The sequence below is a fragment of the Humulus lupulus genome, chromosome 1 (assembly GCF_963169125.1).
Source record: "Humulus lupulus chromosome 1, drHumLupu1.1, whole genome shotgun sequence".
Lineage (NCBI taxonomy): Eukaryota > Viridiplantae > Streptophyta > Magnoliopsida > Rosales > Cannabaceae > Humulus > Humulus lupulus.
In genome coordinates this window covers 297,398,120-297,416,131 of record NC_084793.1, presented here as the reverse complement: position 1 = coordinate 297,416,131, position 18,012 = coordinate 297,398,120, and the positions used below count along the sequence as shown (strand labels likewise).

At 37.0% G+C, this 18,012-nt stretch overlaps 1 protein-coding gene across 1 annotated transcript; it reads left to right on the top strand.

Moving 5' to 3' along the window:
* Window positions 1-657: 657 nt before the first annotated feature.
* Window positions 658-2,822, top strand: LOC133811075 (transcription factor HHO5). Its single transcript, XM_062246127.1, has 5 exons — window positions 658-1,048; window positions 1,179-1,411; window positions 1,520-1,949; window positions 2,082-2,158; window positions 2,242-2,822. The coding sequence occupies exons 1-5, from the start codon at window positions 805-807 to the stop codon at window positions 2,497-2,499; spliced, it is 1,242 nt and encodes a 413-aa protein (XP_062102111.1). The 5' UTR covers window positions 658-804; the 3' UTR covers window positions 2,500-2,822.
* Window positions 2,823-18,012: the final 15,190 nt, after the last annotated feature.

Here is an 18,012-nt window from a genome sequence, read left to right as displayed (position 1 = left end):
ACCAATTAATAATAATAGTTCAGGAAATCAAACCAAGCAATAATTTTTTTTCTTTTTTAAAAATTATAGTTTTTTTTCCTATCAAACATGTCGGTGCATTGATAGAGTTATATATTTTTCAATTAAAAAAAACATATTAAAACAATTTTTTAATATTTATTTTTCGTTTTTATTTATCACTTCAAATTAATGATCAATTAAAGTTGGTTTTTGATTTGAACAGTAAGATAAAAAAAATCACATGTGAAAATTTATTATTGAAAAGAAAGAAAGAAAGAAAAAACATTATATCATATTAAATTTGACAAAAGGAAGAGGACGAGGACAAACAGCCAATGCCAAGCGGTGAATCGGTGATAACAACAAGGGTAAATTAGTAATTAAACAAAGCAACACCAAACATATCTTGAATGACCAAACTACCCTCAACGGCTTCCCGTAAATACGCGTAGGTCAACGACTTTTCGGTCACTTTTAGCCAGCGATTCCCTTTTGCCCACCTAACAATCAAGAATCTTGATTCTTCAACAAGCCAGCCCTTCAAAAAAAAAAAAAAAAGCAATAATGGTAAAAGTTAATTGTAAAATTACCTTTTTGTCCAAGAGGGTACGGAATCCAAAGATTCCGCCTTTAGTAGCGAGTGGGTTAAGAACGAGTCCCCGAGTTGACTCAATTTATGCGACGAACCGATGTTGAATCGCGGAATCTTCCTGTCTTGAATCTATAATCCCTTCCCTATTTTCCTCATCTGTATAAAACCACCGCTGCTTTTGTTCTTGTCAATTTTTTTTTGTTCTTTATTATATGTTTTTCTGGAATGTTGGAGAACGAGAAAGAGAGGTGAAAATTATGGAACTGAGCTTGAATTCAGGACTAGTCTTCGTCCCCAAAACCATTTCTGATTTTCTGCAACAGGTTTCGACAATCAGAGATGGATCTGAGAAATTGTCGAAGCTCGATGATTATGTCAAAAGGTTTGAAGAAGAGAGGAGAAAAATCGATGCTTTTAAGCGCGAGCTTCCTCTTTGCATGAGTCTGGTTAACGATGGTGAGTGAGTTCGTTGTTTTTTAATTTCCTTTCTGGGTGTTTTGATTCTGTGATTTTGGAATATGGTTTTTTATTTTTATTTTTATTTTTAGTGATTTTGATCAGTTTTCCTTTTGTCTTTCTCTCTCAGCTATTGCGAGATTGAAGGAAGAAGAGAAAGCCATAAAGTGTTCGGGATCAAGAGATGGTCATGCTATGGAGGAGTTCATATCGTTGAAGGGAAATTCTGATGAGGATGGATCGACAAATTTGGCAGACGATTCTAGTGACAAGAAAAGCTGGATGAGCTCAGCTCAGCTATGGAGCACAAATGTTGTTGACTGCGATTCTCATAAAAAAAATTCAGTTTCTGAACTTAAACCGGTAAAGTTTATATGCCTTTTTCTGTGGGCTTTTCATATTTTCTTCTTCTGGGAATTTCAAACGAGGCAAATTATTCACCAATATTTTTCTTTTTCTGCCTTTGTTTAGAGAATTGAAGAAGTGGTGGATCTCCATGTGTCTGAAAAACCAATTGGGGTTTCTGATTATAGAAACAGAGGAGGAGCATTTGTACCATTTAAGGGTCAAGCTAGTCATTGTGGGGTGGTGAGGACGAGCTTGAAGGAAGACAAAGAGAGTTCACTTTCACGGGTGCCTAGTCTGACTCTCATGCCTCCAACTCCAATATCTGAGGTGGGTGGAACTAGTGATTCGAATCCTAAGAGCAGCCATAGTTGTAAAGCTGGTTCTACTTCGTCTTTCTTGACCGAGCAAGTAAAGTTAGTCAGCAAACCACAACTGGTGCAACAGACACAGCACCAGCATCAACAACAGCCGTTTAGAAAACAGAGGCGATGCTGGTCTATTGAGCTTCATCGTCGTTTTGTTGATGCAATTCACCAGCTTGGGGGTTCTCAAGGTTAGATGTTTACTGTTGTTTGAGGGAAAATATATACATTTTCTTGTCCATATGTTTGAAATTTAGTTTTTATCTCAATACACTCTTTCACAATTATCCATCTAACTAGTTGGTTTTCATTCTGTATTGCAGTAGCTACACCTAAACAAATAAGAGAGCTTATGAGGGTTGAAGGCCTTACTAATGATGAAGTAAAAAGCCATTTGCAGGCAAGTGTTTGATATGTTTAGAATATCTTCTTCTCGATTCTTAATTGATTGTGTTATGTTAACATCTTCTTTGCTCATACCAGAAATACAGGCTCCATGTGAGAAAAGTTCCCAACTCTTCGGCCGAGCCAGACAGTGGCCTATGGATGAGCCAAGATCAATGTGGAGATAGCTCACACCAGTCTGCTTCTCCACAGGGTCCTCTAGCACCGAGCGGGTCTAATAAAGCACTATCGCATACTGGCGGCGACAGTACAGAAGTTGAGGAAGAAGAAGATGAAAAATCAGACGGCCATAGTTGGAGAGGTGGTAATCACAACAAGGCAGGAGAAGATGTATAGTCATACTCTTATAGTCTTATATACTACCCCCATGAATTTTTGCAGATAACTTTGTACATGGGAGATCACATATCTGAATTTACAAGACATATTTCTTTACAAGGGATAATGGAAGAATAGAAGGGTTTGAGGCTGGGAGTTCTTTTTTAGGCTTCACTTTTTGGGAGGTCATGAGATTTTTTTGCCCTATTTACTTGCAAGTTTTCTTCCCTCTGTTTCTTTGGGGAGGTTTGTTATTTTGACTGGATATGTATTTGTAGGAAGTGACATAACAATATTTACTCTACTCAATATTAATTTGTAGTGCTTAACTTTTTTCTCTTCTTCTTCTTTTTCTTTCCAGTATATGATATCTGAAGTCTGAACTCAGTTACTCCAGGTTCACTTTGTTCATTTCTTGAGCTTTATGCATAAACATTACATACTTGAAGATTTTCAGTTAGCTCTACCAACAAACTCTTATGAACTTCATATCTTTTACTAGCTTCTCCTGATTCCATTAGTCTCTTTCACTATCATGCTCTGATTTTTCTCTCTCTTGAGAAATAAACCCTCTTTCCTTCTCTTGAGGGCATTTTTTTTTTCTTTTGAAAACATGCAAATGGCTGTCCTTTATTATGATATTGAAGTTGTTCCCTCCTTTTCATGACTCTATACAGATTATGGACCTAAATCTTATTAAATCTTGTCACGGTTTGTTGTCCTTATTCCCTCTGTAAGCTTTGGCTTCTTCTGTTACATTTTTTTATCTTTGTATTCTCTGAATAGGATCTTTTTGTGATGAATTTTGAGATAGACCAAGAAGAAGTCATTCTGAGGTTGTTAAATATGGTTCAAGTAAATCTCTAGTCTTTACTGCTAATTGAATTGTCCTTTCATAGCTTTCTGTACAAAATCCTTGTTATCTGTCTCAGAAACAGTAACTTGAATTTCTCAGTTTCTTATTATTATGTCATAAATTTAGATACCCTCTTGGATATTTTACTTAATTTAAAAAAATTCCCCAACAGACTACTTTTGTAGTTATCTAAAACTTCAACCTTATGCCACTTCTCAAAATTTTGCTGTAATCAAACAGATTGTGCTGTGTTGTGTGTACCTAATTATTAAATGGGATTTGGACCTAATTAATTATTCAAAAGCAAAGGAACATATAGCTCACTTTTGATTATCTTTTTCACAAGTCCAACTCCAACAGTTTCCTTTTACAGCTAGTCTTATATATAAAGCCAGGACAACTTTGAATCCAAGAAAAAATAAAAAATCACTATCAACACAAGTTATATTATCAAAGCAATGAATCTTATGGATGGATTTGGTGATCCTTTGGATAATATATTTTTTTCCTTGGAAGATAAAATAAGATTGAACCAGCTTAAAACACTAGCAATAATCTCATTGGTGACTTCTAAGAAAATCAAACCAAAGAGAATGATGACCTTGGTTGCACCAAGTCTAAAACCAAGTGGATTTATAACAATTATATAAAAATATCTATTCAACATTAAATATTAAATGTATATATAGCTTTCTATCGTTTTCTTGGTGTATTTGGTGGGAATCTGAGCATGCCCCCCCTTGGCCTTAGGATGTCAATTTGTTCTATAAAAACTTAGAGAAATTGCCTAAAGAATTGACAAATGATTTGTCCTCTTGCTCCTCTTTACTTTTCTATCCTCTGTTCAATTATTAAAAAAAGAAATTAACAGCTCATACATAATTTTAATGGAGAAGCAGAATAAATAAATAAATAAGTACGACCATTGAAATGATATTCAGGATTTTTTTTGGAGGATCTTTTTATTTTCCTTTTAAATGCATATTGGTAGTTTTTTTTTTTAAAAAAATAAACAAATACATATATATAGTTTTGTGACTTTTTTAGTTTATTGTTAAAAAAAAAACACACACACTTTTTGGATCTTATAAAAGTAAAGGGCATGACACTTGTGTACCAGCTTAATTTGAGAATGTCAAATCTTAAGCTATACTATGCTTGAAATTATACGCTTAGATTTTAATTAATTTATTTAAATCTTTATGAATAATTGTTTATTGCATTTATTTTTGCTGACATGCCCTAAACTCAGGGGAGGAGGTGGTGGCAGTGCCCCTTCTGAAAAATTTATTAATTTTTTTTCAAGTTGTCCCCACTTAATAATTAAGAAAAAAAATTGTACTCTCACTTTTTTTTGGGGTTAAATTACATACATAAAAATTAAATTATAACCCCACTTGGTAATTATGATTTAATTATTGTAGTGCAAAGTACAAACAAGAACACTAGTTACAAGAAACTAGAATAAAACTAAACAATATAACAAGAAAGAATCAAACTTGAAGAACACACCAAACAGAAGTAGTTCTTGAATAGTCACTTTATTGATCTTGTATCAATCTTAGTTACAAAACTCACTATGCTCTCTCTTAGTACATGAGTTACACCTCAAGTGAAAAACTAAAGAAAAATATAAGGGTGAGCATCGGTCGGTTTGGGCGGTTTTTTCATAACATAAAATCCAGAATTCAGTTTTCGGTCCGGATTGGTACAATCCAAAAACCGACCGACCAAACTAGTGAAAAGAAAAAACCGACCGTTTTGGACCGCGGTTTGGTTGGTTAAACCGACCAAACCGAATTTCTTATTTTTTTTAAATTAATTTTTTTTTTTTTGAAAGTTTTAGTTAAAAAACTAAAAATTTTGGATTGTTGGAATCTATTTTTGAGCATTTTTAAAACATAAATATATAGAACATAATTTCATATTTTTTCATTTTTATTTAATAATTTTAATAATTAATAATTATATAATATTATATTGGTCGGTCCGGACAAAATTTTCAAACCGACCGAACAGTGGCGGTTTGCGCCATTAGCGGTTTTTTCGGTGTTCGGTTTAATCGGTTTCAGTTTTTTCGGTATTCGGAAGATCGGTGTATACGGTTTTTTCGGTTTTTCAGATTTTATGCTCAGCCCTAGAAAAATACAATTACGATCACCTAGACCTAAGACCGAGTGGTCTATTTATAGCTAATTGTGTTAACTGTTTTAATGAAAAAGTAATTACAGAAAATAACTAACTACCAAGAAAAAAAAGTCTAGAAACTTAGTTATGTGAACCAATTGCTAACAAATTTCCACCTTGGTTACATAACAAGTAAAGAGATCAAGTGTGACTGCTATTTATGAGATTTAGACTAGTTGAATTACTTCAATTGAATAAGGTTCAAGCAATAGTAGAACTTGTTGCTTGGAAGAACTTTTGTAATCATGTCCGAGGGGTTCTTCACAATTACAGCTCCATCAGCAATGATTTCCCTCACAAAGTGTAGTTTGACATCTACATGTTTTGTTTTCACGTGGTAGACTTGGTTCTTGAACAAGTGGATTGCACTTTGATTGTCACAGAAGACAGTGATGACCTGGTCTTGAAGCTTCAGTTCTCGGGCAATTCCTCTTAGCCAAAGAGCTTCCTTAACTGCTTTTGTCAAGGCAATATATTCTTCCTCAGTTGTGGACAATGATACCACCTTATGAAGACTAGCCTTCCAACTGATTGCAGTCCCAAATGCAGTGAACACATAGTCTGTGAGTGATTTTCTGGTATCCAAACACCCTGCAAAATAAGAGTCTACAAACCCTTCTATTGCAGCAGAGTTTACATTAGATCCTACAGGCCCTCCATAGATTAGACCTTTTCCAAGTGACCCTTTAATGTATCTAAGGATCCACTTAAGAGCCTGTCAGTGTGCCTTCCCAGGATTAGACATAAATCTACTAACTAGGCTGACTGAATATGTTATGTCAGATCGAGTGCAGACCATGGCATACATAAGTGATCCCACTGCATTTGCATAAGGAATTTGTGCCATGAATTCCTTGTCATCTTCACTATCAAGTGCTCGATCCATACTAAGCTTAAATTGTTGTGAAATGGGTGTTGAAACAGGTTTTGCATCTAACATGCCAAACCTGTCAAGAACTTTCCTTAGATACATTTCTTGAGATAGAATCAATAGCCCTTTAATATGAACTAGCATGTTGCACACCATTTCCCATGTTTGTCTTAGTCTTATAAGCCATTTCTGACCCATTAAAGACAACATCTCGACTCACAATGCACCTTTTGAAACATGGTTCTAAGCAACACAATCTGAACCCTTTTACACCTTCAGGGTATCCCAAAAATAGGCACTTGATTGCTCTTGGTTCCAGCTTGTCTTGCCTAATGTGTGCATAAGCTACACACCTGAACACCATCGACTTGTCATAATTTGGAGCGACCTAACCAGATCTCCTCAGGTGTTTTCATGTTTAGAGTTATGGATGGACACCTATTTATCAAATAGCAAGCAGTCATGACTCCTTCGGCCCAAAAAATCTTTGGAAGTCCTGCACTAAGAAGCATACATCTCACCCCTTCAAGAATTATCCTATTGAACCTCTCGGCAAAGCCATTTTGTTGAGGTGTCCTAGGTACTATCTTGTGCCTTGCAATGGCTGCCTTTTTACAATATTAATCAAAGAAATTTGAACAAAACTCAAGCCCAATATCAATCCTAAACCTCTTCAATTTCTTACCAGTTTGGTTCTCAATCAAGACTCTCCAATTCTTAAAGCATTCATATATGTCATCTTTTGTTTTCAGTTCAAAAATCCAAAACTTTCTTGAATAATCATCAACTAAGGATAGGAAGTATCTAGCACCAGAATGGGAAGGAGTGATTAGTGCTCAAAAATATCATTTTATTAGTTTTAAAGTTAAAATTAATTAAGTTTTAATTAATTTTTTCATGGATTTATTGTAATATATTTTATAATTGAAAATATTAATTTTAATTTAATTTGTGTTTAATTTTCAGAAAATAAAATATATTTGACACAAAGAAAAAGAAAGCAGAAAGAAAGAATGGTAGATGATGAAAAAGTAGCATTTTTGAAGGCCCAAAATGAGCCCAAACAAGCCCAGGCCCAAGCCTGCCACGTTTCCCTTCCTGCCACGCCGGAGCCGAGCTAAGCCGCCTGACGCCACCTGCAGCTCTGCTAGCCAACCAAGGGATGCCACGTTGCCCACGCCAGCTGCCTTTTTTCTCCTTGCCCAGCCCAGCAGTGCCATCTGTCCTCCTCTAATTGGTTGCGGCTAGGTCAACACTTCTAGCTGCCACCAACCTATTTTGTGTGCTCTTTGGGCCTTGGACCTCCCATTTTGAGCATTAAAGCTCACATTTTTTTCGATATTTTATAAAAAGGGCAAAATGACCATTCACCAAAATAGCTAGGTTAATATTAATAATAATATTTGATTTTTCAAAATCTTATTTTATTATTAATATTTCAGATTTATTGTGTAAACCCCATTTGTTGTTTAATTTCTTTTAAGTCATTTTCTCCTTCTATAAATAAGGACTCTTCTTTTCACATTAGGAATGTAATTTTTAGAGTAAATAAACTATAGCAAAATTATTACTCACTTTCTTCTCATATTTTCTTCTTAGAAATTTGTGATAATCATGAGCATAATGGCCTAATCTTCCTAGGAAGGTTAGGGATGATTCCATATGCTAGTGATGTTATTTTGCTACTTTGATTTACTATGTTCTTGATATAATGCATTTGAGTTGTTTATGTTCTTTCATCCTCACCTTTATTTTTGTTATCTTTATTTACTTGTGCTAATAGTATATATGATTAGTCATGCTCTTTCTATGTGCTTCTAATTAGTAAAAGTAATATTGATGCATAATTTTATGTCCAATCTTCTATTGCATTATTGTCCTGTTGATCCCAAAAGATGGTGTTTTAATATTTAAACTCGCAAGTGCACGAATCGTTTCGGAATATAATGTTCATGTAAGTACGAGGTCGAACCCATGGGTGTTGACTAACATCAAAAGAAACTATTTCAAACAAAGCAAGAATATTCTAACCTAGTTCCAAATATTTGATGAGATTTTGTTTTAGAAAAATAAAAGACAAGTAATAAAAAGATTTAAGATTAAATAGAAAAATGGTTTTCAAATGAGATATGTAAAATAAGATTATTAAGATATTAGAATCCACAAAATGCAAGTTCAATAATATTTATAAGTATATTGATTCCCAAGTTTAGATATAGTTGAAATAAATCACACTATATTTTTTCAAAATACATTTTCTATTCAAGCACAAGTTACTTTAAAAAATGTAGGACTTTTCTTCACTTATAAAAGATATAATTTCTAAGCATTAGTTGTGTTACAACCTAATGAAACTACAAAAAATCAAAGAGATTATGTTTAGGCAAAATATGATACTTATGTTCTAAGAATTAGATGTGAACAATTTAATGAAAAACATTTAATAAAAGAATATCATATTTTTGCATAATGAAGAACTAAGTGTAATATGCTTTAACAATCAATAATAGATGAAAAATGCATATCTTTGATAGAAAAATCCATAAACAATGTTGCATAAATGGGAAATCAACATACAATAAAAAATACTATCTAGTTACATTTTGTTTCATCATCATCTTAATAATCTTGAAAAAAGATTAGAAGCTCATAACTAGATTGAAATAAAAATTACAAAATAACATACTTGACATGCTCTTCAAAAGATGAAAATGGTAGAGAGAAAAATATGAAGTGTAAAAGATGTTAAAAAGATGAAGAAGAGCCCCCAAAATGGTCTTACAAAACTCTATTTATAGGCAAAATATGGAGATTAAATTAATCAAATTAAAATAAATAAATTGATTAATTTAATTGTGTTGGGAAGTGGTAGGATAAATAGAGTAAGTGTAAGAGTATTGGAAAGATGAAATGTTTGATTGGGTAAAAGATTAGTGAAAAGCTAGGGTAAAAAAAATGAATTAGGAATGTTTATTTAGGTAAGAAAAATAGGGAAGGGTGAATTGATATTTGAGTGAAAAGAAAAAAAAAACATTGGGAATAAAAACATGATTTTTGGGTCTTTTGTGGCTGTGTTGGCAACTTGGCTGTGTTGGCGTTGGGCCGAAATGGGCTTGGGGCTGCTTTGTGTTGAAGAGCCAGGCGACTGGAAGAAGCAATTGCATCATGGCAGGCGTGGCAAGTGGAGTGATTCGGCTGAGGCATGATGGTGTGGAGTCAACAGTGGCATGGAGCAAGTGTTGAGATGTAGCTGAAGGCAAGGTGGTGCTTTGGAAGAAGAGGGATGCTGGCTGGCGTGAGGTGGCAGGCATGGCTTTGGAGGACACGGCTAGAGCAAATTGTTGGATGAGCTGTTGGGCTTGGGCCCAAATGAGGCTTTTTATAAATGTCAACTCTTTGTCTTGCTTTCTTGAAAATGCCATATTGTCCTTCATTTTTCTTTCTTTTTAAGAGCATACATTCCCTACAATATAAATATAAAATAAATCATAATACAATATTTTCAACTATAAAATAAATCAATTTAATTCTTTGAAAATATTAATTATAACTTAATTTATATTTTACAATTAAGTTCAATAATACAACATTTTTTTACCACTAACTTAACAATAATAATTCAAATAATTAACAACAACATTTTACAACAAAATACTTATAAAAACACACAAAATTATATAAAATCATGATAGGACTACTAAATTCAAAATTACTTAAAAACTTAATAAATCAATTAAAAACTCAAGAATTAAGCAACAATTAGCACATAAAAAGTGGTAAAATAACTCTATTTTGTAGAGTTATCATGTCCTTGGGTATTTTGTCAATTTTAGATTTTTCATAAGATTAACATTGTGCTCCTAAAGTAAAGAACTTTATAACTCAAATGGATTTTTGTTAGAAAAAAAATTGGACTTTAAAGTTAGATTTTCCAAGTAAATGTTGAGAAGTGAACTATTTACTTGTGTATTTTTGTAAATCAAGTAACTACATAACCAAACAAGCTTATGGATGATTCTTGAAACCTTTCTATTTTCTCAAATTCTTGATTGCACCTTACTTTTATTTCACTTTTCCATTTTATCACTTCATAAAAAAGACAACACCAAAATCTCAAATCTCTTTTCATTTACATTTTTATTTATTTCATGGTACAAACTTTTTGTGTTATTTTCTACTAATCTTTTGGTTTTAGATTACCTCCTTGTGGATCGACCGCCCGATTTTTCTACAACTACTGTTTAGTAGTTGTCACGATTTGGGCATTAAACAAGGAGTTCTAAAGGGCCCCCACAGATCAGCATGGATGTAGTCAAGTGTACCCTTTGTCCTTTGTTGTCCTATACTGAATCTCACTTTGCAAGCCTTGCCATAGATACAATCTTCACAGAAATCAAGCTTCTCCACCTTGTCACCACAAAATAGATTATGTTCCCCAATTCAATTAAGTCCCATTCACGCACATGTCCCAATCTCATATGCCATAGCTCAGTTTTGGATAGCCTTTTAACAATGATTGTAGCAGCTGAGCCAATATTCACATCCGCAACTAATGAATACAGGCCATTCTTCTGAATTCCTTTCATGACCACCATAGAGCCTTTAAGCACTTTCAAGATCACATTTAGAGCTGTAAATGTGGGCTGCCCGGCCCGGCCCGGCCCACATTTTTCGTGCCTCCGGTAAATTCGGGCCGGGCCGGGCCAGCCCGTGTAAGAAAGTGGGCCGAGCCAGGCCAGCCCGCATAAAAATATATAGGCCCAGCACGGCCCACACGGGCCACGTGCCAGGCCAGACCGGGCCCAGATCGTGCCAGCCCATATTTCTAAAGTGGGCCAGCCCATTTTTTAAAATGGGCTTTTTTCGTGCCCAAAAATGGGCCTCAAGTCAGCCAAAATCTGGGCCTAATTTGAGCCCACTTTTTTTTTACATGTTTTACTTTTTTTCTTGTTTTACTTTTTACATATATATATTTATATATATATGTATATTTACTTAATTAACACAATAAAAATTCCAAATTTAAAAATAAAAATAAAATAAACATTGCCTCATTAAAAACTTTATCAAGAAAAAGTTTAAGAAATAAAATCTATAAAAATAGTATGATATTTTTACATACTATAAAAAAATGATGATATAATAATAATTTTTTTATTTATTTGAGTTTAATTCGGGCTTTTTGTGTGCCGTGCTTTTGGGCTTTTTATATTCGTGCTTACGTGTCGTGCCTTCGGGCTTGTCGTGCCGTGCCGTGCTAAGCCCGTGTCGTGCCCGTGCCTGGCCCAAGCCCATATTTTTTCGTGTCGTGCTTGGCCCAAGCCCATATTTTTTCGTGTCGTGTCGTGCTCGTGCCGGTTTCGTGCCGTGCTCAAAAGCCCGGCCCGTATTTACAGCTCTAATCACATTCTCACCTTTGAACACATACCCTTGCTTGTCAAATTCACTGAGAGAAAATCAATTTCCTCCTTAGATCAAGTACTAATATGACATTCTTGATAACTCTCTCAGTTCCATCATGAAATTTGAACCTCACAGATCCTACTCCAGTGATCTTACATGGTTTGTTGTTCCCAAGTAGCATTGAACCACCATCTTGATCATCAAGCTTCTAAAAACAAGACTTGTTTAGGGTCATATGGAATGAACACCCGGAATCCAAGATCCATTCTGTCTTCAACATTTCATAAGACACCATCAAAGCTTCAGTTGACTCGTATCCATCTTTAACTAATGCAACATTCCCAGATCCTTTGAAATGATCTTGATTGTTTCCCTTTTGTCTGTTAGGGCAAAACTTCCGAGTATGGCCTTCCTTTCTACAGTGATAGCATCTAATGTTGGACACATTGCTACCAATCTTTGATTGTGACTTTGAACGTTTTCTCTCTGGCATGTCTTCCTTCTTTGTATGTCTTCCACGAACTATAAGGCCCTCACCATGATCAGGTGACTTTGGCTCATTTCTTTCATTCAATTCTTTTGAATTCAGGGCAGATTGCACTTCATCTAGAGTTAGAGACTCTATTCCATAAAGAAGAGTTTCCTTGAAATGAGAAAAAGACTTAGGTAGAGCACATAAAAGCAGCAAGGCTTGATCTTCATCCTCGATGGTAACATCAATGTTCTCAAGATCAAGAATTAGCTTGTTAAAGACATCTAACTGTTCTTCTACAGTCTTACTTTCTTGCATCTTAAATGAATACAAAGCTTGTTTAAGGTAAAGGCAGTTTACCCGAGATTTGGTCATCTACAGCCCTTCAAGCTTTGACCAAATTCCAGCTGCAATTTTCTCCTTAGAAACTTGTCAAAGCACTTTGTCACCAAGACTCAATATGATCGTACTATGAGCCTTGTCGAGAAGAATCTTCCTCTCTTTTTCGTCCATCTTCTTGTCAAGAATGATTTCACCTTTCAGAGCTTCATCAAGTCCTTGATGAACAAGGAGAGCCCGCATCTTCAATCGCCAAAGACCAAAATCATTCAATCCGGCGAACTTCTCCACCTCATACATTGCAGACGTCATGGATACCGCTCCACGCTCACCGCACTAGTTTGTAGTGCAAAGTACAAACAGAACACAAACCAGAACACTAGTTACAAGAAACTAGAATCAAAACTAAACAATATAACAAGAAAGAATCAAACTTGAAGAACACACCAAACAGAAGTAGTTCTTGAATAGTCACTTTATTGATCTTGTATCAATCTTAGTTACAAAACACACCATGCTCTCTCTTAGTACATGAGTTACAGCTCAAGTGAAAAACTAAAGAAAATACAATTACAATCACCTAGGCCTAAGACTAAGTGGTCTATTTATAGCTAATTATAGTAACTGTTTTAATGAAACAGTAATAACAGAAAATAACTAACTACCAAAAATAGAAAGCCTAGAAACTTAATTATGTGAACCAACAGCTAACAATTATGCTCTTGTTTATAATTTATAATGTTAAAACAATTACGACTCAATCAATTTTTTTTGTACCTAAATGAAAATTAAGAGCTCAATTTAACTCATTTAGAAATGGAAGAAATAAGAAAGTTGTTAGCGGCCTTGTAATTATACTTATACCTCAGTGAAAAAAATAATTATGATTTCATGTGAGTGTGACCATACTATTTATAACAAGACGCTAATTAATTCTTATCGATGCTAATGTGGAAGAATTTTCTTAACATAATCGATGTCATCTTTTCACTAATCAAACAATTATATTTGTAAAAAGACAATTTTTAAAGAAAGTAATTGGTGTAAATAAATTATTTTATATTGTTACTTTGCAAAATGATATTCTTTTGATAATTTTTTAGAAAATGGTATTTAGAGTGTTGAATTTTTTTGACGATGTATTATGTATCAAGGAGTGTTAGGGTTGTTTGGAAGATTGTTTTCCTAAAAATGATCAAAATATAAATATTATGCAAAGTAATTATAAATGGGAAATTTCACTATTTATGTCTAATAATGCCTAATATTACCAAAATATCCCAACACTAATAATATTTTCAATTTAATGCTAAACATTCCTCTCATACCCAAAATACCCCTCCCATTATATCAAAAAATCACAAAACCTTCTCTTCCTCTCTCCTCTCTCTCTCTCTCTCATTCTCATGAAATCATCCATAAAACCTACAGTTTTGTATAATTTTCTTGTTGTTGACGCCGTATTTCGTCAACAGATAAAAGAAGAGAGCACGTAAACAATTAGAGACAATGGCCAAAAGAAACAAACGAATCAAACACACGGTTTTTACGTGGTTCAGCAGTTAAATCTGCCTAGTCCACGAGTCTCTGTTATTAATCTCAAGATTCTCTGAACAATTCTTTTGCATGAATTCTCCAGAGTTTTCCCTCAAGGATCAGAATTTTCGTCCTTTACAATGGTGCATGGCTTCTCTATTTATAGAGAAGGATGCAGAATACTATCCCACATATTTTGGGTAGTTACTCTTTTGTGAATAAAAATAAATGGCTTTAAATGCCAATAATCAGATATAAAAGGAAACGTCCCCCAAAAATCAGGGGGCGTATAACTGAATAAATAATATCCCATAATTCTTGGGGATTTACATCAATTAATGAGGATTACATCTCATATTTATAATACTTGTAGATATTCAAGGTGGTTATAACGTATCTTCAAGGCTCCAGCATTTCAGGTTTCATGTCATTGTGCGAGCCACTGACATCTCCCGAGCTAACGTTGCTTTCGAGATAGGATATCGAGCTCAAGACCCATGCTCCGAAGTTCCTGAAGATGAAGGTGTTCTCGGAGCTACCTTTCGAGATCGAGATCATTTCGAGATCACCGCATTCGAGATCATATATCATACTTTGCAGGCTCGACTTACAATCCTAGATCACTCTAATCCTCACGAGACCATTTGTTGCGAACTCAGCTTTCGAGGTCATATTTACTATGGCTCGAAATCTGGGTATAACATCTTGCCCCCTCAAAAGTATTTGTTCGAATCCTAAGAGAAGGAAACTTTTGAACTACTCTTTCTGGGAACCATACCGTCACACTCTTGAAAATGGACACGTGCCAGATGGGTATTGCTCACTTTAGGTACTTGAGTACCTTGGGAACACGCCCACGATCGTTCGTCTGACAACTTTTCGGCGCCATCTTGTCACCGATCCCCATCCATTCGATCTGTTAAGGATTTTAATCAACGCTCCTGATTAATTTAGTTTTTCCACCTATATATACAAGACCCCCCTCTTCGTCTTCTTCTTCACGTTTGTTCATCATAAACAAGAAAAGAAAAACAACCAGAAAACCAGACTCTCTTAAGAAGCTTCTGTCCTGCGCATGTTTTCTCGACCCAAGAAACAAAGAAATCCTGGTCTGTTCGAGTCAGTGAGTTCTTTCTTGCAACCTCTTCTCCAATCAACGATTTCGCTACAATCACCATCACTGTGTAAGTACGCCATTTTTGTTGTTCTTTTTATACTGTATTTGCTGTGTATGCTAGTTTACGTTCTTAGCATAATAAGATAGGGGATTTCGTTTCGATAGGCTTTCAAGTTTCCTAGACTTTCCCTGCTGGATTTCGCATCACTGGTTTATATCCAGTTTTAACGTTTGAGCGAAGTTTCAACTTTCTGGGTTTTGAAAACTTTAGGCCATGTTTCTTGTACATTAAGTTTTCGGGTAAGAACCCTTGTCCTTGACAAATGCACGAAACCCGAGAATGCCCTTCCTGGCTAACCGCCACCTTTCTTTCCCTTGAATTTCAGGATTTTCAAAAGATCACCCACGCTCCTTTTCTTTCATGTGGAACACACGCTCTGACTCTTTAGTAAGGGTCCCAATATTTAATTTTTTTTTTTTGTTCCTAAATCCCCGAGCTCATACCATCGAGCTCGTGATTCTTGCATGCATGGCCCTCACCATTTTTTCTTTCTCGTTAGATGTCACAGAATCTGGAAAGACGGTGGGGGTCACTGCGAGCCATCCCTTACGAGCCTAAATCTCCGAGCCCAGAAACGCTGTTCGCCCGGAATCAGCGTCGGATAAAAGAATACGAGCTTGCGTGCGAGCAAGAAGACATTCGAGCCCACTATCGCCGTCAGATAGACGAGGTCATCGAAAAGAAGAGAAGAGTTCTTCGGGAGGCCATCTACCCGGAGCCCAACCCAGGACCTAGGCCAATCCCCCTCGACCCTGCGTTAAAAGTCACAGTTGCATATCATCCGGGGGAACTCCAATTTTCTTTAATGGCGGAGCCTTCGTCTTCGCAGCATAGGAGGGAGATGTTCGAAGCTGAGTTATACCAGAGCTCGGTTACCACCTCCGACCAAATAACTGACATCCTGGCCCTCCATGGCCTTAGTTCATTGGACACACTGAAGTGTCGAGCTCCGACAAGGCATGAACATAGCTGTTTCGCCCCTGGGGGTCGCGATTCCAGTGTGAAATACGCGGCCTGGAGCCAGGAACATATAAGGGCAGGAGCTTTGCTGCCCCTGAAGTCCTTTTTCAGAGACTTCATTGATTTCGTTGGGTTGGCTCCATTCCAACTCAACACCAATTCATACAGGGTGTTGTCTGCCCTGAGGTCCTTGTTCCACGAGCTGGGATGGACAGGACCCTCACCTCAAGAGATTTTATATCTCTTTTGTTTGAAGAGTAATCCCTCCCGAGCTTGGGGAGGAGATGGTTTTTACTATCTTTCGAGCTACCCCAAAGAGACAAAGATCTTTGAAGATCTTCCGAACCACCCTCCTGACTTGAAGAAGGCTTTTTTCTGGACAGACGGTCTGTCCCCGTCTCGACACTGTTCGTTCAGGCGGATTCGTAAGTGTTCTCGTTACTTTCTATTTTTAAGCTCGGAATTTTAGCCCTAAAATCCATATTTAGTTGAAGTGTACCTCGTCTTTCAGCTAACTTTCAGCGTCCCACCCCTGACGAAACAATGAAGGAGCACAGAGAGGCCCTGCTCCGACTCCCCTACGGCAGGAGGTCTCTCTCATTTCAATTACATGAGGACAAGCTACGAGCTTGTGGGTTGTTGGGACAGGGCCAGTCAACCTCTGACTGGTCCAGTAAAAAATATGAACGCTGGGAGGAAGTGCCACTGCCCACAGGCATCCTTCCTCCGAGGAGAGAAAGGAAATCATCTCTCCCAATTCGCTCGAGAAGTCCGCGGTCGGGAAATGAGGCCAATGACGAAGCCTCGAGTTCGGACTCCGGTGGAGGTAAAACCCTTCCTACTTCGCGAATGTGGTCCCCCACTTTATTAAAACACAGGCCCAATAGACTAGTCTCGTGCCCACAGGATAGATACCACTTCTACATATGGAGTTGGGTAGATGACTGCGTCCATAGGTTTGATAGTGGGCTCGGGAAATACAACACTATGTACACCACGGACGAGGTGTGGAATGGGATAGCTGTGCAGTATGGGACCAATGATTATAGGGACCTTTCGAGGTTATCACCAACTTATAGGGAAGGCACTCCCCCCGCCTCTTCTGAAGACGGGGGAATTTCATGGTCCCCAAGCTCAAGCTCGGGGGAAAGTTCCAGTTAGGTTTTTTCTACCACCACTCTATACGTGATACTGAAGTAACTTGTACACCTCTTTTACTGCCTCACTGTGTTGACTTGTGCAGGCGATATGGACTCCAACCTCGACGCCCTTATCGACAATGCGGGTGCCAAGAGGAGCAAACGCCCCAGGGCAGGGGGACTGAAAACCAGCCAGCCTGGGAAAGGCTCCAAGAGATCTAGGAAAACGCCTCCTCCTCCCCCGCCGGCTTCGAGCTCTGCTACTGCGTCGACTGGCCAGCCTAACGCCCCCACGACGATGCCATCCTCGCAGGCCGTCGTCTCTGCGGTGGCACCGGCCTCGCAGGCTGGTATCCCTGCTGTGGTCGAATCCCAACCTCCTGTGGCGGGTCAAACGTCTTATGCTCAGCTCGCCAAGAGACCTTCTGCTTCTCGAGCTCAGAAGCTAACCATCTCCACCCATATGGACTCGTATGTGGTGGATAACGCTGCCGGACCTCATGGATCTACGCTGATTTCGGATGTCATGTCCCGGATCGGCCAGAGCTACGACAGTTTCGAGGCTCCTCAGTGGCAGTGCCTAACTGGCA